The 22901-nt window shown below is 36.3% G+C and overlaps 2 protein-coding genes across 2 annotated transcripts in view; one reads left to right on the top strand and one right to left on the bottom strand.

Annotated features, from left to right (window-relative positions):
• The window catches only part of Flo2 (flotillin-2), a 419882-nt gene that overhangs the window by 104782 nt on the left and 292199 nt on the right, over positions 1-22901 (top strand). The window lies entirely within an intron of this gene.
• Positions 242-11858, bottom strand: LOC114252884 (glucose dehydrogenase [FAD, quinone]). Its single transcript, XM_028187563.2, has 2 exons — positions 11658-11858; positions 242-2325 (listed from the first exon to the last, which is right to left on the bottom strand). Exon 2 carries the CDS (start codon positions 2323-2325, stop codon positions 451-453), a length of 1875 nt encoding a protein of 624 aa, XP_028043364.2. The 5' UTR covers positions 11658-11858; the 3' UTR covers positions 242-450.

Here is a 22901-nt window from a genome sequence, read left to right on the forward strand (position 1 = left end):
TGCACAATGAAAACACTGTTTATGACAATACGAATTTTTGAGTATGTATGTGTGTGCTGCTTTACATACAGATGTTAATTTTTTTTTAGATAATGCACTTACTTAAACAATAACATTATATAATCGAATAACATATCGTGACAATCCTAAAAAAGCCGCCTTTAACGTCTTGAATTTGACTTTGAAAATTAGAATAAATATATATTAAATTGTATTTAATTGTTAGAATTAAACCCTTATGACATCACCTTAAGTAATATATTTATTATACATAAATAGTTAGTACTTATCCCTAACGAAATCACAGATATGCTTTACAATAAATTACTAAAAATAAATTGCACCAAAATAAACAACTAAGTGATAAAATATACTGGGTTAGGTATTACCGAACCAAAAAAATTTAGATCTAATTAAATTATAATATCTTTGGAGCATTCGTCATTAAATTCATATTTTACCCCAGTCTTGTTTGATCATATCAGAACCTTTCTCTGCGATCATGTATACTGGAGCGTTTGTATGTCCCGATGTTATATCTGGCATTACGCTTGCATCTATAACACGTAAATTAGAGATACCGTGTACACGCAATCTTGAATCCACGACACTAGTCGGATCGGTCTTCAATCCCATCTTACAAGTTCCGCTTTGATGGTAGATCGTAAACGTGAACATTTGCGCTTGACAAGCAAAATATGCGTCGCTTCCGAAAGGCCCGTATTGCAAACACTCCTCTATGGGTACATCGTACAGTTTTGTTCCGATTTTCTTCATGGCCGGTTGTCTCGAAATTTCAATAGCAATTTTTATACCTTCGACAATCTTCTGTAAATCCTCAGAGTGCTCAAAATAGTTAGGAATCAAAGTGGGATACGCTTTTGGATTTCTGCTTTGCAGCATCACTCGTCCTCTCGATTTGGGACGCATCAGCATGGGAAATACCATGAATAAATCATTTTTACCTAAAGGTCCATATGTGTCGGCGTATATTTGTTCGTCGAAACCGAAATTTCTTGGAAGTAATGGGTCTGAATTTAGACCGCCACTGATAAACAATAACTCCAAATCGGGCCAACCGGTTGCGTTAAATTTGTCCTTTAAATCCAAGAATACCAACGCTTCACATCCACCAGGAATAGAGAGGGGGCCATTATGATTTGCCATCCACTTAAAAACCAGCTCCAAATGCCTCAATATGTACTCCGTTGACAGTGAGAAACTCTGATCGTTTACCATAAATTGCACGCCGCCAGCAGCGATGTGATCCATTAAGTTATACCCAACAGGTAAATCTTTAATGACTTCTATGTTCATTGATTCTAAATGTCTCTTGGGCCCGATTCCTGATAACATTAACAATTGTGGAGAATTTATGGCCCCCGCTGATAAAATCACTTCACGCGAAGCCAAAATTTTATATTTTCTTCCTAATTTCTCCAATTCAATCCCTATGGCTTTAGTTTTGGTGTCATCATCGTAAATAATACGGGTCACCAGGCTGCCCTTTGACAAATGTAGATTATTTCTTTTATTGATTGGATGCAGGTAAGCTCGGCTAGAACTGTGACGGGTACCGTTTTTCATTGATAGTTGCAGGAAAGAAACTCCTGCTGGGCTTTTTCCATTATGGTCGTTATACTTAAAACCCAATTGCTGTGCTCCTTTGACCCATGCCTTTCCTTTCTTTGTGCGGAAAGGCGCATGCTCTACATTCAAATACCCGTCGTGCCCGTGGTACTCTGGGTCATCAAAGGACGGTATGTTGTAATTCTCTATTTTCTTAAAATACGGGAGTACGTCGTCCCAACCCCAGCCATCGTTTCCCATCGCCTTCCAATTGTTATAGTCTACTGATGAACCCCTGGTGTATATCATGTAATTGAGTACACTTGAACCTCCAACTACTTTGCCTCTGGGCCAGTTACATTGTTTGTTTTCAAAACCAGCACAATATTTATTAGATGGTTTCGTTTTGTAGCCCCAATTAGCGGCTGTAAATTGTAGGTAATTAGCCACTATAGGAATATCCATTAGGTAATTTTCGTTTGTGCCCGCTTCTACGAGTAAAATTTTCCAGTCTTGGATTTCGCTAAGTCGATTGGCAAGTACGCACCCTGCGGTGCCAGCTCCTACTATGATGAAATCATATTCTGATAGCAAATTCCTCTGATCAGGGGGCTCGCTATCGAGTTGCTTAGTCCCTTCAGTGACGAAGTTCAGTAATGAGTTGATCGGGTTAGCAAACTGGGTGCCTATTCCAGGCAGCAATAGGAACAGCATCCACAGCACCGCCGCTGCCCTCGGCACACAGTAGCGACTCATCTGTAAATGATAAAGGACACGATTAATGGACGCTCAAAAACAGTAACCGTTCAAAGTCCGTAGATGAGTTTAATCGAGGTTGTCACTGCTCTAGAACAAAAGGACGTTTTAGACGTGATAGCGTGGCTTTGAATTTTTAATGATCTTGGGCCTTTGCGATTCAAGTGATGGTCTCGTTTTTCCTGTTTGGTCGGTATATTGGTGCGTGAATATTTCAAGTAGTGTCCGCAATTGCATTATTGTTTTGTTGTTCGTTTCTTATTGTAATTATCACGTAAAAATATTTTTATTAAAATGAAACATTTTTATTTTCTTGCTTAATGTTCAAATTAAACTCATTCGACTTATTTTTGAAATCAATATTAAGGAACTATCTATATATTAACGAACTATGTATCTATATATTTCAAACGGCCGTTTGGTGTAGTGGTAACTGGTAAGTGACATGGTCACTACACAAGAGGGTCGCGGGTTCGAAGCCCACCAAGGGAAGATATTTGTATGATAAATATAAAATGTCTTTTCCAGGGTTATGGATGTATATTAAATACATGTATGTGTATAATAAAAATCTTACATTTATTTCCGTTATCTGGTACCTGTAAAACAAGTTCTTTCCGAACTCAGCAGGGGACCAGTTAACGTGGCGTGATTGTTAGTAAATATTTATTAATTATTTATTTATTTATATTATACAAATTATCAAATATTTTCAGTTCAGTCGATTGATACAATCATCTTTTTTCTGCACTTCAAAATATTCTAAAGTATGAAACTTTAAAAAGTTGGTGTTAAACAAATTCTAGCGTTATTTATAAGGCAATTTACTCGGCGTACTTCTATAGCTATTCGGATTCCTTGGGCAAATGTTAATGTATTATATAAAAACCAAACCTTTATAAATTCGATCTGCCCTTTCGTCTTTATTAAAAGTGTAAATGACCCTTAGAACTTATATCTCAAGGTGGGTGGCGCATTTACGTTGTAGATGTCTATGGGCTCCAGTAACCACTTAACAACAGGTGGGCTGTGAGCTCGACAACCCATCTTAGCAATAAAAAAAAATTAAAATATAAATAAATAACGAATCTAAGTACTGAAGAAGTTTTTGAACTGGTTCTCTAAAGTATGCGTATAAATAGCACCGGTTAACTGCTTACTAGCCCTTATGCTCAATTAGTTAATTTCGAAGTTAATTAGGCAGCGGCTTGGCTCTGCCCCTGGTATTGCTGAAGTCCATGGGCGACGGTAACCACTCACCATCAGGTGGGCCGTATGCTCGTCTGCCTACAAAGGCAATAAAAAAAAAGTGACAGACAAACGTATTATTCTTTGTTTGTGTAGACTCAGAAATGGTTATGTATTTTACGATTTAACAACAAAACCTTTGCACCACGGATTTGGCAAGTATTTAATAATGCACTATGTCAAACACATTTGTATTTCAACTTGTACTCAAATTTAACTAATCTAAATTTAATATGTAGCCATATTTTAATTGGTTTGGTGAAAATAATAAATATCGATGAATACATTAAATGTTTATTAATGTATCAACAAAAAAACACCAAGTCTACCTAATGATACGTAATTACATGTATGAAACGTAAATTACCAATTTTAATGTAGATTTTAAGCATGTGTGAATAGTGCCGTAAATTTGCATTTTCTCGACTTATCCACAAACACTCCATAAAAATGGTAATGGAAGCTTTAATGCTGTTTGTAATTAATTCACACCATCATTGAATAATTACAAACAAAATTAATGTAATGTAAATTTTGAAAGAGTATTTAGTTTTTTCATTCGTTTTGTTGCTTCATATCATAGACCCGGTTATTTCCCAGTTCTCTGATACAATAAGTGTATCTGTAAATATTTCGAAGACCGCGTTAAGAGGTGAGGTTAGTTCCCTGCAAGCAACGTTTTGTGCCTGGATAATGAAACAAGAAGCAGAGGAAAACCGAATTCGACTTTTTTCAAAAATTTATTATAATTTTGATATACACGTTATTCATTCAGATAAATGAGACAGAAAAAAAAATGTGTAAATGTGTAATTTATGAATTTCTCCAAGATTGTTACTTCTCGATTTTTATGCGAGTTCATGTGAGTGGGATTGATTCTCAGTAGCTAGTAGAATCTCCAATCATTGCATCTAAATTTTTCGTGTACAAAACTAGTGTTTATCATTGAAATATGGTATTATACAGACTCTCGAATTGTCTAAGATTTACTACGTAGATTTGATTCCTGATCGGGGACGCTTTCATGAACATATCCTAGATTTTTTGGATTGCATTGAAGTATTGTAAACACAACAAAATCGCATGTCTCGATACGTAAATAATACTATAATAATAAATATTGAGATAATTATATCAACTCACACAAATTATTTAAAAAACATCAGTTTGGTACGAAACTAATTTAATTTCCAACGACCTCATCAGACTGCGATCTTACCTGTTCGATATCTAAGCATACACGTCATATTTAATCAGGTTTGATTAATCTATTAGGAACAAATGAAGGCGCCGGAATTTTACAAGATGACTCTTCTCTGTTGTACGGAATTTTTTTAAAACAATACTCATTAAGGAATACTGATTAACGTGTCCTCTATCTAACCTCTGATATTTGGTCTGCAGACAAACAAACACCGCTCAGTATCACAAATGCCTTAAATTCGTCTACTATACAAATCCATAAAAAAAGTATATTGTATTATATATAATGACTCCAATTGGTTTGTCGTTAGGCGTACATTCCATTCCAGCTTAGAGGCCAGATTACACTATCCGATATTGGGCTTTCCTCTAGCCCCAGTGGAAGATACCTAACGGATATCTACACTAAGAAAGTTACTTTATGATATATTGATTAATATTGATACCCTAATACTAAATACGTAAATGGATCAAGATTACTATCGTATGAATAATCATCTACATTAATAGAACCACCTAAAACTGTCACAGGAAATTCGAATACAACTCAAAATCACACCAGAAATCCGAAGTTAATTTTATTTGAACAAAAACACTTAAAAGTGCAGCCGACGACCAGTTTGGGCAGTATTAAAATTGTTCATACCAGTATTTCACGTTTATAATAATATGTATTTAAAGATATTGCGCAAATAAAAAAAAAAAAAAAAATGCAGCAATGGTATTATCAGATCTTTGTATCAGTTTTTAAATGATTAGGTAATTTATAATAATTATTGCAAGTTCTATTGATATCCAGAATAATATTATTAGGTAAAAAGTGGTTAACGAATGATATGCACGTATTTGTATTCTTGCAAAATTCAAAGACATCTTTAAAAGAGTAATTTAGTTGTATGCCGTAGAAGGTTCAAAATAACAGATGCATCAGGATGATGTTCTACAGACCGGAACTCGTGACTGATGCGTAAATGGTGGCAGTAACGCGTGAAGGCATGGGCCGCTGTGAACGCCATTATGACTACTGGATTTTGCAAATTCCTAGCACCTCAAGAACGCAGTTGCCTTGTGGCGGTAGCCATCATACAACGCAAGATATTTGATAAATGCCTGAATCTCGCTTACTAAATTTTCAAGATAAGCTTGCAATATACAAGTTGCAAACAACAACATTCGGACCGTCGATCTACCGAACAATATCACCCGCTCTGTGGAAGATCTTCCTTTTGTTGTTATACCTACAGCCTCAATGAGTATCATTGCATATTCATAAATATTCTCCGAGTGGACCAGATACTCTACTAACAGATTGATTTTAATGATGTCTACGATTCGCGTAAACCGAAGAAAATACTATTTTTTTATGTTGGAAGATTTAACAAGGATAAATGATCAATTACCCTACATAAAATAGAAAAATAATTATTATGCTAAACTATTCTTTGGTTTGGTGCGTTATATCTCTTGAATCCGCAATGTGATGCGATTCCAGTTGAAGCCCGCGTTTCTGCGCGTCATTGCACCTTAAAATTTTACATTGCGTGTATCGTGTTATATATGACTAGCGACCCGCCCTCGCTTCGCTTCGGAAACATTAAAACACACATGAAACCAAAAAAAACTAATTAAAAAACGTAGCCTATGTTCATCAGGGACAATGTCGGCTTCTAATGGAAAAAGAATTTTTCAAATCGGTCCAGTAGTTTTGGAGCCTATTCGAAACAAACAAACAAACAAATCTTTCCTCTTTATATTATTATTATTATTATTATTATTATTACTAGCGACCCGCCCTCGCTTCGCTTCGGAAACATTAAAACACACATGAAACCAAAAAATAAAAATAAAAAAATAAATAAAAAAAGTAGCCTATGTTCATCAGGGACAATGTCGGCTTCTAATGGAAAAAGAATTTTTCAAATCGGTCCAGTAGTTTCGGAGCCTATTCGAAACAAACAAACAAACAAATCTTTTCTCTTTATAATATTAAGTATAGATTATTAGTATAGATCAGTGTTTTAATTTTCGGGAATTTATGGCTTAAATTATTTATTGACAGCCCTGCCTCCCATTACTCGATTGGGAGTTTACACGGATAAACCGCCGCCTTGCCTAATTGCGCTGCGAAGCAAGCTATCGTCCCATTTTGAAAACTCGGAGAGCGGTTATTCAATGCAATTAAGGTTGGCTTTGATAACCGCTTAACATTAGGTATGCTTTGGGATGGATGTAATATGCTCTGCGTCAGCCCTGTCCCGCTAGTTTCAATGGCCCGGACTGGGTTCCGTCCCGGTCCGGGGTTGAGCGCCAGCTGTGAGCGGCAGGAGTTTTTGGTGAGGTTCAACTCCCACATACCGGTGATTTTTTCTTGTACAAAAATATGCAGTGCTTACCTGCTCATCTTTTTTTTATTAATGTGTATTAACTATAATTGTGTTGTTACAGGTACAAACTCTACAAATGGCGACTAAACGTAAAAACAAAAATATTATTACAAATTAATCAACCAGTTTTAACTTTCCATTAATAAGGTAAATATTTAATTATTTTTGAGGAAAAAAAATGCGAAGTTAAATCTAATAATTGATTTGGTGTTTGGATAGTGCAGGAGAGAAAAGTTTATTTTGAAATGAAGGCAAAGGTTGAAGGCCCATTAAAACTTGATCTACGTTTTTTGCAACGAATTTATATGATTATACTAGCCGAGTCCCGCGATGTTGCCCGCGGTTATTGTCGTACCGCGGTAGCCTAAGTTACTCCTTATATCATCAGCTATCACCTATCAGTGAAAGTCCCGTCAAAATCGGTCCAGCCGTTCCAGAGATTAACAATCCGCAACAAACAGACAGACAAAATTAACAAAAAAAGGTTATTTTGGTATATGTACAAGTTATACATTTACATACACTTACACATTTAGTAAAAAGTAATTATTTTATTATTACAAACAGACACTCCAATTTTATTTATTTGTATAGATTGTCTGTTGGCTCGAGTTAAGCTTGTTTTTGACTGGTGCGAACTGTCAGGAAGAAAGGCATCGTGAACACGAAAACTGTGCCCTTGAATCGCGGGTATTTATAGGTAATTAAAAAGCCAACTAACCAAGATAAATATTTATTGGAAGCTTTAAAACACGAACGAAGTATAGAACGAATAAATTTAATAAGCCACATCATTTTTCATGTTGTATTTTAAATAGTGACCTCTGTATTTATAGATTTTAGAGCAAGTTATTAAACGAAATTTGAACTCGAAAAAAAGTTGTGGTAATATTCTGAGCCCTCATGAGTCGTTTTTTTTTTCTTTATTGTAACAATAACTAAATAAGTTTTCACCATTGACAGAACACATGAGCAGATAGTGAACACTAATTCAAGTAACTAACATTCATGATTTAATTTAACAAATAGGTATTGTAGGAATTTGGCCGCGAATCAGTCATGAGCTTCGGTTTTAAGGGTGAGACAATCATTGTTTAATACTATAATGTTTCTATCAAGATGAGCTCGATCATCCGTTGACGCAATAAAAAATATATTGTAAAGGTTGCATCGAAATCTAGTGCTTTAATATAGAATTAATTACAATAGTAACACGAAAATACTCAAAAGTTGGAATTGTGGATGTCAAACCTTATTCTGTGATATTGAGTTTTCTTTTTGTTAAATTGACGATTGCTGTTGTCCCGGCGGCATGATATTGAGAAATTAGTCTTATAATTTTACATATAGAAAGTATTAATCGTATTCACCAAAGTCTTGACGGTCGATACATCTGTAAAGTTAATATAGCCGACGAAATTCGCTGTTAACGACTTGTGATTGTGTCAATTGCATTATAATAACGGCTCTAATACTCTCCAAACCGGAATGGCTGATTGGTTAGCTGAAGCACACTGAACTGTGGTACTAGAAACGTGTTCGCGATACTCGGGGTGGATGATATTTTAACTTTTCGAAAGTAAAGCAAAGGCCCTAAGTGAAGGAGCTGCAGATATTAAGGTCGAACTGTTTAATTTCTGGTAAAACCTACGTTTGCTTGAATTAAAAATATAAATAAAATATTTTCTTGTCACGTATGTATCCTGTTTAAAAAAATAATCTTATAATTCGATGTAGTAAATGTTCATTGATGGATTGGAGTGAGCCTTGAAAAGCGCTAGTAAGGGCGTATTGTGATCCCACATAAATTGTTACTTATTTCAGCAATTGAGGTGTCAATGAATTAATTTGCAAGAAACCATGTGGAACCCGTTCTCATTGGATTATGTTGTTGTCTATTTATTTAACGGTCAATTTCAATGCAATTTTCAACTCAAGTTTATCGGACGTGCATTTTTACGCTTTTGTATACGCATTATTAGCTTCAAAACTTGTTCTCTTATTAAGGACCGATGACAATACAATTTTATTTTTATTTTTATTATTTTGACCTATAATCCGGTGTGCTATAAAAAAGTTATAGTATTTAATTTTTACTATTGAAGCGTGTTTTGTATACTTTTCAAGCTTTGTTAACTTATATTGTGTGTACCTAAAACTGACAAGGCAACTGTTATTGTAACTCAGATTTTGAGCATGTTAGCACTCAACATCGAACAGACAGGAAGCTATCACAATACTTAAATTCAACCTTCACAACAAAATTCCAAGTTAAGTTTGCATGTGTTTAGGTGAAATAAAATGACATTGGTACTTTATTAAAATAGTCACTAGTCCAGATACTAGAAGACGTTATACCGTCTGAGTCACAATTCAAACTTCCGCTTAATACGTTCGAATAAATAATCGGAATGAAATGATATATGGGTATTAAGAGATTTCGAATGTTTGGCAACTAGTTAGTTTGGCATTGTCCTTCCTTCTGTAGCGGTAGTGCAGAGTTAAATTGAGTTTCGTCTATTTGAATTGCAAAAACTTTAACAGGTTCACGAGTCGCTCATGCGAACTATGATTTATTGTAGTCCATGCAACCTTAGTATTATAAGCCAGAGCTTGTTTGGTATTATATATATAATATGTATTTTTAAAACGATTTTATTAGTCTCGTATGTATGTATTGTATGTATGTATGTATGTATATATATAAATGTATATATATATTTGTTTGTATATACGGAATATTTGATAGGAATTTTCACTGATTTTAAGACGTCTGATTAACTTGAAAATTTGAATACGAATCAGGGGTCGATGGGTATACAATAATTTTATATTTTTTGCTCTGATTAATTAGGTCGGTTTGCTGTTTAATCGTGTTTGTTTAATTTATAAACTGGTGGTAGGACCTCTTGGGAGTCCGCACGGGTAGGTACCACCACCCTGCCTATTTCCGCCGTGAAGCAGTAATACGTTTCGGTTCGAAAGTAGGGTAGCCGTTGTAACTATGCTAAGACCTTAGAACTTATATCTCAAGATGGGTGGCGCATTTACGTTGTAGATGTATATGGGCTCCAGTAACCGCTTAACACCAGGTGGGCTGTGAGCTCGTCCATCCATCTAAGCAATAAAAAAAATTACATATATTATTTTATTGCATTGGTTGGCGGGCAGGTGAGCTCTCCGTCCCCGGTGATAATAAGTGGTCGCCGGAGCCCGTATGTTGTGAATGCTGCATGGTGACTTGAAGTCAATCATAATTTTATCGGAATAAAAGCTAAACTGTCTATTGAATTTGATGATTTTAGTTTTGAATCATCACCTGAAGCAAAATCTATTACAGTTTTAGGCAAATTCGTTAAATGTATAATTTCGTCTTTAATGCTTAATTTTGTTTGTTTGGCATTGTCTCATAGATCCTTGATGCATAAATTGGCAAGTTAAGCAGACGTATTAAAGTTGGCGAAAATTACGTTGATAAAATGGGAAATATGTGGATTACGATAATTTATAAATTTTTAATTTTGCACAGAACGGTACTATAATTAACTGAATAATAAAAAAAAACTTTCAGTCTTAAATTGTAGTATCTTTCAATAGGAAGTCCTACACGATTTATTTTGAGAGGTTTCCACTTCTTATTCGTTTATTAGCTATTCAAAGACAGAAAATAGAAAAATAAACTATTCAGCCATGTTGTTGTGTTGTGTTGTTTTAAAAATATTATTTTCGGGTTCCTATGTTTTTATTATTATTTTCATTTGATTATTTTCCCGTAAAATGTTTTATTGCTGTACTAATTTGTGTTATAATGATATGTGCCACTTATGATTTAGTTAGTATGTATCAATGGCATTATGATTAGATTCAAATATTTTTGCACACTTGATTTTATTTTGTTTGATTCTTCAAATTTGAGTATTTTTGTTTTAATAAGTCTAAGATGACAGCTAATGGTAAATCAGTTTTTAAGATTGTTTTTTGTGTTAACGAAATATTTATTTAAATCTTTGTAAACGTTCGCCATTCGTTTTAATTTTATTAGTGTGATATTTTTAATAAATTGCATTTTTGTCGATCGATTATTACTTTTATATGTCATTAATACTATTGTTTTCAAGTATGTCAAGGCCTTAAAGAATGTCGATTGGATAAGTATCGAAAATTATTTTTAAAATATATAAAAATGAATTGCTGTTGGTTAGTCTCGCTAAAACTCTAGAACCGCTGGACCGATTTGGCTAATATTGGTCTTGAATTATTTGTGGAAGTCCAGAGTAGGTTTAAGAGGTAGATAAATATGAAAATGCTCTGAATTAAATAATCTATTTTGTATTCCCTTTGACGTGTCCCCCGTCGGACAGATTCCTTTTGTTTGTTTTAAGTTTTTTTTTATACAAAAATTTAGGTCTTTTATTTATCGATTGAGGCACTACAAAGTCTGCCGAATCGGCTAGTTTTAAAATAAAAACCTCTTAAATTTAAATCCCAACTACTCACTTTCGTAATTTAGATGCGTTATTGTTTAATATCGATCGCACTCACGACACAAGAAAATCAGAATTCACTATTCGAACGAAAAGAACACAATGCTACAATGCTAATCGTTCGACGCACATAATCATGGACTTGTTGAACGGAACTGCGGCGGTGTGTTGCCATCTGTCTTGTTTTATTTACCCGAGGAAATTCCCGCGTCATCCACGCAGCGTACTTAACTGGAGTCAAGTTCATGAGTTATAAATATTAAGCTGTACCGCTGACCGCTTTCCGTGGGTGCGTGTGAGTTAATAAGCAATTTGAATCTTAATAACTTTTTTGTATTTGGATTACGTAAAAATAATAATAATAATAAAAAAACAGTAAACGAAATTCCGGTATGAACGTCAACTCCACAATTCGCGGCTCTTTTTTTTTGTAGAATTGTGAGGTTCAAGACAAAATTATTTTGTGTGTTTTTTATTATTATTTCGAATGGTATTCGTTTTCTTTTATAAATAATTGAAAATAATTATTGCAGTAAAAATGTTTCAACCGTTCAGAGTAGTTTTTTGTTCGATTTGTGGATTTTAACGTATATAGTTTATTTTTATTTTTATTGCTTAGATGGGTGGACGAGCTCACAACCCACCTGGTGTTAAGTGGTTACTGGAGCCCATAGACATCTACAACGTAAATGCGCCACCCACCTTGGGATATAAGTTCTAAGGTCTCAGTATAGTTACAACGGCTGCCCTACCCTTCAAGCCGAACGCATTACTGTTTCACGGCAGAAATTGGCAGGGCGGTGGTACCTACCCATGCGGACTGACAAGACGTCCTACCACCAGTAATTACGCAAATTATAATTTTGCGGGTTTGATTTTTATTACACGATGTTATTCCTTCACCGTGGAAGTCAATCGTGAACATTTTTCAGGCACGTATTCTCTAGAAAAATTGGTACCTGCTGGCGGTATTCGAACACCGACACAGTCGCATCGCTTGATACGAATGCACGGGACGTCTTATCCTTTAGACCACGACGAATCTTTTTTGAATGTCAATTACTATATATGCCTAAACGGTTTTAGATTTGAAGCAATTATAACTCGGTATTTTCGTTAATTATAATTTCAATTAATCACAGATTCGTTGAATCGATTCAAAATATATTTTTGATACATTAGTTTTCCCAAAGATTACGGGTGTCCTCAGAATTACGTAACAAATTGTAATATTGTAGTATTGAATACAGCTAGATTTGAAGGAAATGATTGTTTATCTTGTTAATCTGATTGGTTTGAAATTGTGGTTGCTCTCGGAACATGTGTAATATATTATAGTTCTGAATTTTAACACATTCAAAGATAGTCATAGCGAAATAATAAAAAGCGAAGCAGCACCTTTTATATTTATCTGATATCTCATTATCTTCTTCTTTCTTTCCTGTTACCCTCTGCTGTGGTGTAGGGCGTGAATCAAATCCTTCCATTTACATCGGTCTTCGGCAGTCTGTTCTAGCTCCTCCCACGTTATGTCCAAGACGCCTAGTTCCTGCTCCACCGAGAGACGCCATTTTTTTTTTCTGGAGCCCATAGACATCTACTACGTAAATGCGCCACCCACCTTGAGATATAAGTTCAAAGGTCTCAAGTATAGTTACGACGGCTGCCGCATCCTTCAAACCGAAACGCATTACTGTTGTTCTGGGACAGCCTCTCTTCCTATCCTATCCTATCATGATGGGTGATGATATTCGCGATTACTATGGTTTCCCGCGCGACATCCAGGCGTGGGAGTCTCGTGGGAGATTCGGCGGCAGGCACGACGAAAAATATAACAAAGACATGCAGAGGGGTCTTCTACGACATTGAACTTAATAGTAATTATTCCTACAAATTATTTTGTATACATTTAGTATTTTGTTTGATTTTTGCGAGTCTTAGACATAATTAAAACTGAGCACAGTATTTAAATGTAAACGAATAATAGCTTAGTCGTCCGCGATCACAGAAACTCTAAAGCATTTGAAACATCGGAAATAATATTATCGAAAATTTATGATAATAATATAGATTTGTTTCAACAACACATATTGCATAACGGAAATTATAAGAAAAACCTGTGTAAAGTAATTGTAATCGTCGTGAGTATTAGATCGATGCGTAGAATATATTAGTATAAGCGATCACAAAAAAATTGTAAGCCTCAAAAAACGAAGATGAATGATGATAGAAATTGAAGTTTACTGTTTTTCCTTTGAATTTTTTCACCTTCCTGTTCTAGTGACCTCGAGGAGTCATACTATATTCACCGAACGATAGATGAGCTCACGGGGCTTTAACCTGGAGACGATGCTAACACTAGCAAGGGCAGTGCTTCGCAGAGTCTACTACCGAATCGGAAACACGATCCACGGAGAAGTTTCGGTCAGAAACTCAGTAGGCTGTGTCTGCGGGTTAATTTGCTCGCCGAACCCTTCGTGACGGATTTGACGAAAACGGTGACCGGTACTTTGAGGTACCTAAAGGCACCGATAGTGGATCGGGAGGATCTGAAATGACGTGCTTGAGACGACGGCGACTGTTTATCATTCCGTCCGCAGGATAGGGTTTACCGGCGGCTACGACAAGAGGGATTTTGTGTCGCGCCATTTTCTCAAAATGTGTCATTGATGCCGACTATAGATACTTACTAATGGAGTCCAACTCCAAGTTCGTTGTGAAGATCCACGTTCCTCACGAACCACAGTGCTCCGACGGTTATCCTGCAAAATCGGTATTGAATGAATTTTAGGGATTTTAAACTAGTGCGGGCCGCGTGAGCGAACACTACACTTGCATTAGTCAAGACTGGACGTGCCTATGCAAGTTTTGTAGAGAGTCACCTTATTGCGAAGGGACAATTTACTTGGAAATCATCGGATAGATTGTTCCCTGACGATTGCGTCTAGATCTAAATGAACACATATTTCTATGATAAGTTGTAGTGTGGTGCATAAACGCTAGATTAATAATAAAGAAAGCTGAAATAGTATTTAAGTTGTTGGTTATAAACTCTTGTCGTGGTCACAGGTTTGTTTAATGATTATGACAATACGTATTATTTATGTATTGAATAATATCTAATGCTTATGTTTTTATATTTATAAACACACGTATGTATATTAATAACAATAATAATAATTTATAAGAAATGTTATTGATCTAAAATCGAGTGTTTAGCAGTGTACATACATACTTCGCTCGCCTATTTTTTTTTATCGCTCAATGGTTGTCCAGAAGTTGTATTTAATGTATGGGCGATGTGTTAATTTCTTATTGTGCAATAAAGTATAATCCACCGTGCTCCAATATACTCACTATACATTGCCAACTGATCGCTTGAGGAATTAACATATTGCATGCTCATGCGATTTAAACTACGCTCGGCATTGTCAATGTCATGGCTCGTCACCCGTCAGCCTTCAGATTTGGATATCACTTGTTGGATACATTCATTAAAGTGACAAACAAGTTTGTATTTTTGTTATGGCTTTGGTAGCTTACAGCCTATCTACTGTTAAGGGGTCAATAGGTTCTATAGTTATCAGAACATGAATGCCGAAATCATGTATGCAACTGTGATTACGAGATTTCACTCTTGTTGAATTCGGAAAAAAGTAAATCAGTAACAAATTATAATTTCATAATTTCAATAACAAAAAAGTCGTCGTGGCCTAAAGGATAAGACGTCCGGTGCATTCGTATGTAGCAATGCACCGGTGTTCGAATCCCGCAGGCGGGTACCAATTTTTCTAATGAAATACGTACTCAACAAATGTTCACGATTGACTTCCACGGTGAAGGAATAACATCGTGTAATAAAAATCAAACCCGCAAAAATTATAATTGCGTATTTACTGGTAGTAGGACCTCTTGTGAGTCCGCACGGGTATGTACCATCACCCTGCCTATTTCTGCCGTGAAGCAGTAATGCGTTTCGGTTTGAAGGGTGGGGCAGCCGTTGTAACTATACTTAGACCTTAGAACTTATATCTCAAGGTGGGTGGCGCATTTACGTTGTAGATGTCTATGGGTTCCAGTAACCACTTAACATCAGGTGGGCTGTGAGCTCGTCCACCCATCTAAGTAATAAAAAAAAAATTGTAGATGTAATATATTTTTTTATTACAAAGCTTTGACAGACCGGTGAACTAAGTATTGCTAGCCTAGGGTCTTCAGATTAAGAATAGATAAGGGTGCGGTGTTACCAGCTTTATTCCCTCCCCCAAAAATAATTCCTTGCTTTGAAGACGATCAGAGTTATCATTTACGGTTTCTAAGTTAAATAAATTTTATAAGCATAGCCGTACATAATTATTAATCAGTGGAAAAGCTTTTCAATGTGCAGTATTTTTAGGATAATTATTTGATAGTATGATTAGATTGATTGTAACTGGTAAGTGTGTATCTACTTATATTTGTAACGTAAGAAACAGTGAGTGTTACAGCGGTGTCACGTAATTGCAATTGCAATTTACAACCGTAAGGAAAAACCGTGATTACGAGTATAACCAACATATGACGTTAAAACGCCTGAAACTCTTTTTGTTGTATTCCTGCAGACGGAATAACGTGAAAGATGTAATCATAGCCTAAATTGTATTTAATATTCAGATCATACACCTCAACTTAAAGGTCATCAAAACATACTTTTAAATGTCACATAACACCTCTACTTACTGGTTCAAAATAACCCTTAATAACAATACGCTTTGCTTTATCCAAAATAGTTCCTTCATAGTTTTCTTAAACATAGGTATTAATTGAATGTCTTCTGGGATTTTGTTGTGAGGTTTACCCAGGGGGCTACTGAGTTTATTATCTTACGTTCTCCAGCTGTGGGCATTGATATCTCTTCGAACAGCAGCGTACAAACGTGCGATAAAGAATATAAAATATCGGCTGTCATGTGCGATATCAGCCATCAGAGTCTCTTTCGGAGCGTGGTGCAGAAGAGATGATCAAAACTTGTGTTTCAAGCGGAGAACACTCTGGGGCGGTTCTCCGAATGGAGTTAGTTAAATTTAGCTCAGTTCAACTGATTGAGGATATAGGTTTTTTTTCCTATCTAAGCTTATAGCCTTGAGAGGCTATTTCAGTGTAACCTTAACTAGTAGGTGATTCGCAGAATATACCACCGGATCGGAATCGCGACCCACTGAGAAGATTCGTTGAGAAACTCAGTGGGCTGTGTCTGTAGGTTAATTTACTCGTCGAGCCCTTCGTCGCAAGCGACGGGTTCGACGAGAACGATGACCGGTGCTTGAGGTACCTAAAAACACCGTTAGTGGATCGGGAGGATCCGAAATGACGTGTTTTGGGCGACATCGACTGCTTTCCATTCTGTCCGCAGGATCGGGAATGTAGTTACCGGCGGCCACGATGAGAGGGTTCTCGTGTCGTGCTGCTTTATCGAAGTGGAGATCTAGGCTTGCGCGTTCACTGCAAAGAAGAACCCTTTATTATGACACCACAATTCCAATTGTTGAAATTGTCGGGATCGCCTTTTCGGGCGATATCCAAAATCAAAGCTGGCATTATAGTTTTTATTGAAGACTTTACTGTTGACTGATTTACTTCATGACTGGACATAGTATTTTGCTTTATAACGCACAAGCGACTACTGCTTCCCCCTCTGAGCCGGAGATCCCAAATACCAGCTATTTCTATTTGACTCCATACAGAAGTGGGTCTTCTGGGCATATTGTCAATAACCCCATTCACTCGGATAATTTGAAATGCCTGAGACTACGGAGGGACTTTGGCTCTCTCTGTGTTTTGTTCCGTATACTCCATGAGGAGTCCTCTGAGAATTATGTCACTTTTACTATCACACCGCTCGCCATCGGAGCAAAGTTCATATATTCTACCTAGAGTCGCTGCGTTCATCCACAGTGCTGACGATATTTTGTACCACGTACCATCCGGCTCTGGAATGAACTCCCTTCCACAGTGTTTTCGAGTATTATGACATGGCCTTCTTCAAACAAGGTTTGCGGAGAGTACTTAAATAGCGGTAAGTAGCGGCTCACACAATTCAATTTAAAAAAAAACAGTAAAAAGTTTCAAAGTCAATCGTCGTCAGTAACAATATAGGTATAATTTTAACAGGCTTCCCACGGTGGGTTCCAATCGTCATAATTCGCATAGATTAGCGGTTGGCTGAGTGTGACAGAGAGGGAGAGAGATGTACAGAGTTCAGAGTACAAGGACAAGGAGACAGGAAATAAAGCCAACATAAACTCATGACTTTCGTACAAATAAATAATAGTTTAAAAAAACTAACAAAATACGCTTTTATAGAAAATCAAACTCAAAAATAGAAAATAAATTTTAATAAATTTGAATTAAAAAAAGTGTAAGAAAAATTCATTTTATTGTAAAAAAGCGTGGGGTGCATGGTATCAGTAGTTATAAATATTTTATGAACAGATATGAGTAGAAGGGTTATTTTGATAATATCCTGAAAAGCATTTCAAGCAAATAAAAAAGAAATTTATTAAAATTCATTTTCTATTTTTTAATTGGATGTTCTATAAAAGCATATTTTGTTCGTTTTTTTATACTATTATTTATGTTTCATTTTTAGTTGAATTTAAATTTTTTCAATTTTTTTTTCATTTCTTTTTAAGTATTAAATTGTCATCGACCCTTAATAAGTATACCAAATTTTGAGTTAATCCGACGTTTTGAAGGGGGTCGAAATCATGTTCAGATTCCGTTACATACTAACAACATACATACGTCTGAAGCTAATGAAAGCGTATTAAAAATAGTGGAATTTCTATCAAAAACCATTCTGTTTAAAATGTCACCTGCGTTCACCATTGCCATCAATACGAAATGATATAATCATTATTGGTGGTCACGTCGGTCTATGTTCGTTAGAGACTTCATATTTATTCGTATGATTAATTATCAATGCCGATGACGAGGAGATAGTTCATGGTTATTTAATCAAAGGAATGATCTTTGAATGCTGCATATTTGCTGCTTCCCTTCCGAATCAACTACTGCTGAAAATTTTAAAACTATACAAGTAAATATTGCTAAAAACTAATACGTATGATCGTTCACTAGGGGTAGGACGTCTTTTGAGTCCGCACGGGTAGGTACCACCACTCTACTTATTTCTGCCATGAAACGGTAATGCGTTTCGGTTTGAAGGGTGAGCAGCCGTTGTTGTTGTAAAAACTGGGACCTTAGAACTAATATCTCAAGGTAGGTGGCGGCATTTACGTTGTAGATGTCTATGGGTTCCGGTGACCACTTAACATCAGGTGGGACGTGAGCTCGTCGTAGATATTTTAACAAAATATTGTCTAATCAGATGACCTCGTCGAATCACGCCGTATCACTTAGGGAGAAGGCTTTAGGTCGAGGAGGGATGGATAAGGAAAAAGTGATAATGAAAAACCGCAGCGAACACCGTCACACATGAGGGTACCGTCCCGTTTGAGAAGCAAGCAGAAGAGACAGATGTCAAGTCGCGAAGGCACCGACAAATCGCGACCCGTGTTGCCGTGATAAAAACTTAAAAACCCACATATTGGTTTCGAACATGGACTGTAAATGCGATTTATCATCTTAGACATTAAACCTCTAACCTATTAGATTTCATCGCCTTATTGGTCGAGTACCTATTGGAACGTTTACTGATCTACGTAATGGGACAGAAAAAGAATACAAATTTTCAATGTTTTATTTTTATTTATCATATTTCAACTACGTCAATTGTAGTGACGTGCAGCGTTAAGAGGAGCATTCGTGCCAGTCATTAATTTATCGTTCGAATTTCTTATTCAAGATTGTTTTTTATCGTTAGTATTCAGTGTTAGAATTAATTGATATATTTTCAAAGTGAACGCCGCACTTTGTGCTATTTATAATATGCACCCGAGGGAATCCTTGAGGGACAAGTTTAAGGAAATCAAAATTCTAACTTTAGCGTCCCAATACATTTTTGAAAATTTATTGTACGTGCTTAAAAACATTGTAGAATTCCCCAGAGTCTGCGATTTGCATAATGTGAACACTAGGAACAAACATAGGATTGCGTTGCCGGCGGCTCGAATTAAAAAAATAAGCAACTCTTTCGGGGGGCTGGGTGTACAACTTTTCAACAAGATCCCACAAAACGTTCAACTACTACCTGTTCATAGATTTAAGAAAACTGTCAAGGAACGTTTGTGCAACAAGGCATATTATAAAGTTAAGGATTTTTACTAGATAGCACTACGTGGGAATGAGGCGTTCGCTCCTGGCCTTTTCATTTTTCATTATTATTATTATTTATTTGAATTGTATTTTTTTGACTTGTTTTTTCGTATACTGTAAATATGTTTTCTTATTTAAAAAAAAAAAAGAAAATATTTGAGAAAAAAAAAAAAAAAAAAAAAGGCCGCTGAGTTTGTTTCGCCGGTTCTTCTCAGGACTGTGGCTTTTTTTGGAACCGGTCGTAGAGCTAACATTTTCTTTTACATTTTGACATACAACAAGTGTGTTTTTGATGACATCCAAGTTGAAATAAATGATTTTGAATTTGAATTTGAATTTGAGAGCCGGTGTTGAACCATTTAAAGGTATACATTACAACCGCCCGTTCAGAGAAGTCTTTGTGTCCTAAAAGATAAAACGCCTGGTTTATTCGTATGAAGCATCGCGTAATAAAAATAAACCAACTTTTTTTTTAAATTTCTATTTTTAAAAGTTATTACGTCATTGATTTTTAAGGGAGGTTAAGTAATAAGGCTCTGTCATTTCAAACGCGAAGGCTACTTGAACGATGGTCCACTTGTTATGCATATAATAAAAGTGAGACATTAAACTATTATTTCATGAGGGGCGATACCGTTTATTATGTGATGCTTATGGGCTCCGGCAAGCATTTAACACCTGATGGACATTTTTTTCCTACTTAAGCTGACGCTCTAGCGCAGGGGCTCCCAAACTTATTTTGTCTACTGCCCGCTTTGAGAATAAATAATTTTTTAGCGCCCCCATTTTTTCACCTACTTAAAACCACTATAGCGAGAACTCAGTCGGTGTCTAAGAATTCTCCTAGATGAAATTAGAAATCGCCTCCCAAACCTCTACACAATGCCCCCATTTTTTTCCGGATCTCATACCGCCCCTCTTTAGGCCTGCAGTGCCCACAAGGGGGCGTTATCGTCCCCTTAGGAAAGACTGCTCTAGAGAGACCATATCAACGTCACCGAGGTAGTGGGTGAGCTCACGGGGCTCAAACTTGATGACGTTGCTAACACGAACCCTAAGCAAGGGTCGTGCTTCGCAAAATCTACCACCACATTGGAAAGGCGACCCACTGATAATATCCGGCGAGAAACTCAATGGACTGTGTCTGTGGGTTAATTTAGTCGCCAAACCCTTTGTCGCAAGCTACGAGAACGATGGCCGGTGCTGTGATACCTAATAGCGCCGTTAGTTGATTGGGAGGATCCGAAATAACGTATTTTGGGCGACGTCCATTTGGTCCGCAGAATCGGCCGGCGGCTACGATGAGGGGATTCTCGTGTCGTGACGCTTTATCAAAGTGGCGCATTGATGTCGACTGTAGATACTTACTGATGGACTCTAGTTTCAGGTCGTCGTGCAGGCCGATGTTCCTGACGAACCACGGGGCTCCGACGGCTATCCTGCAAAAACGGGATTGAATAGTTTGAAGGGGTTTCAAGTTAGTGCGGGCCGCGTGAGCGAACACTGCACTTGCATAGGTCATGACGGGGCGTATGCAAGTTTTGTAGAGTGTCACCTTATTTCTAAGGGACAGCTTACTTCGCTTGCAAATCATAGGATATACCTGATGGACAGTAAGCGTTTGTCAAACCATCAATGAGCATTGACAATATTTTTATTTTCTTTGATTAAAAAACAATTTCCAAGAATAGGCTGTCTGGATTACAGAAAACTATTTTTAATAGCAAATATTACCCTGAATCCGTAATAACTAATTGTTTTTAATTAAAGTTGATCTTTGTTTATCTTCAAATGTCGTCATTGTTGGCATTATTCAAAGAGGTACTTTAGCCTATAATTTAATATACTCTGCTTACGAGTGTAATCTTAGTTTTGTTGTGATTTTATTGATAACCAATACCACGAAAAATAATTGCTTTGAATATTTTTTTAATTGGTTAAACTAGTTTTTTGAATTGCTCTATAAGTTGTCTAAAAATAAATATTGGAATGATATCTTATTTTTATTTATTTATTCTCATTCCAAATTCACATAGAATAAAATCGCGGAATGGACTTAATTATAGATTATTTATAAGGAGATTGTTCTTTTAGTAACAATACTGGTCCAGTATTTAATGAACGCAAATTAACTGTTTCGTCGTAAAATTTACAAGTTTTACACTTCCGTACGAAAATCTGCAAAACCTCATATGAATATAGAGTAGGTACTTTGTTTCAAAATTAAATCCTGTTTGACACAGCGCAGCTCGATGTGACGTGGTTTATATTTTTATAAGGTTAATTATTTTATAAGCTCATTGTTTTCCATATCACGGAAGTGATTACTAAACAAAAAATTTTTATTTCTTATTCTGGCAGCGACGTGTTTTGAGATCGCCCGGGTACTATAATCTTTTTTATTTTATCCCTACCTATTCGCTGGTAGCATAGGGAGTTATTCCAGCCACGCTCGAACTGATAGTTCACGGGCTTAACCTGAGAGAATTAACACTATTCCTAGCAAGAGCAGCGCTTCGTTGGTGGTAGGACCTCTTGTGAGTCCTGTGATGGGTGGGGTAGCCGTTGTAACTATACTGAAAACTTAGAACTTATATCCAAGGTGGGTGGCGCATTTACGTTGTAGATGTCTATGGGCTCCAGTAACCACTTAAGACCAGGTGGGCTGTGAGCTCGTCCAACCATCTAAGCAATAAAAAAAAAAAATCACAGAATCACTGGTTGTGTCTTAGTTCGCTTGTCCAACCCTTCGTCATAATCGACGACACCATCATTCTATCTTTCTGTCACAAAGCAGTTATGCTTTTCAGCTTAAATGGTGGGACAACAGTTATATAGTTACCGTGAGAGACTTTGAGCTCGTGTCTCAAGATAGGTGAATCCATTCCACTTACCGTTAGGTGTACTCGTTTACTGACCAAAGCAAAATAAAAAGTTCTTAAATCCAATCATAAACTTTTATAACCACTATAATTTAAGGGTTTCTTACCACGATTTTAAC

Source organism: Bombyx mandarina, chromosome 16, assembly GCF_030267445.1.
Source record: "Bombyx mandarina strain Sakado chromosome 16, ASM3026744v2".
Lineage (NCBI taxonomy): Eukaryota > Metazoa > Arthropoda > Insecta > Lepidoptera > Bombycidae > Bombyx > Bombyx mandarina.

Bases quoted from the DNA above. Each gene is read 5' to 3' on its own strand.
- LOC114252884 (XM_028187563.2), bottom strand. From the start codon at position 2,325: ATGAGTCGCTACTGTGTGCCGAGGGCAGCGGCGGTGCTGTGGATGCTG.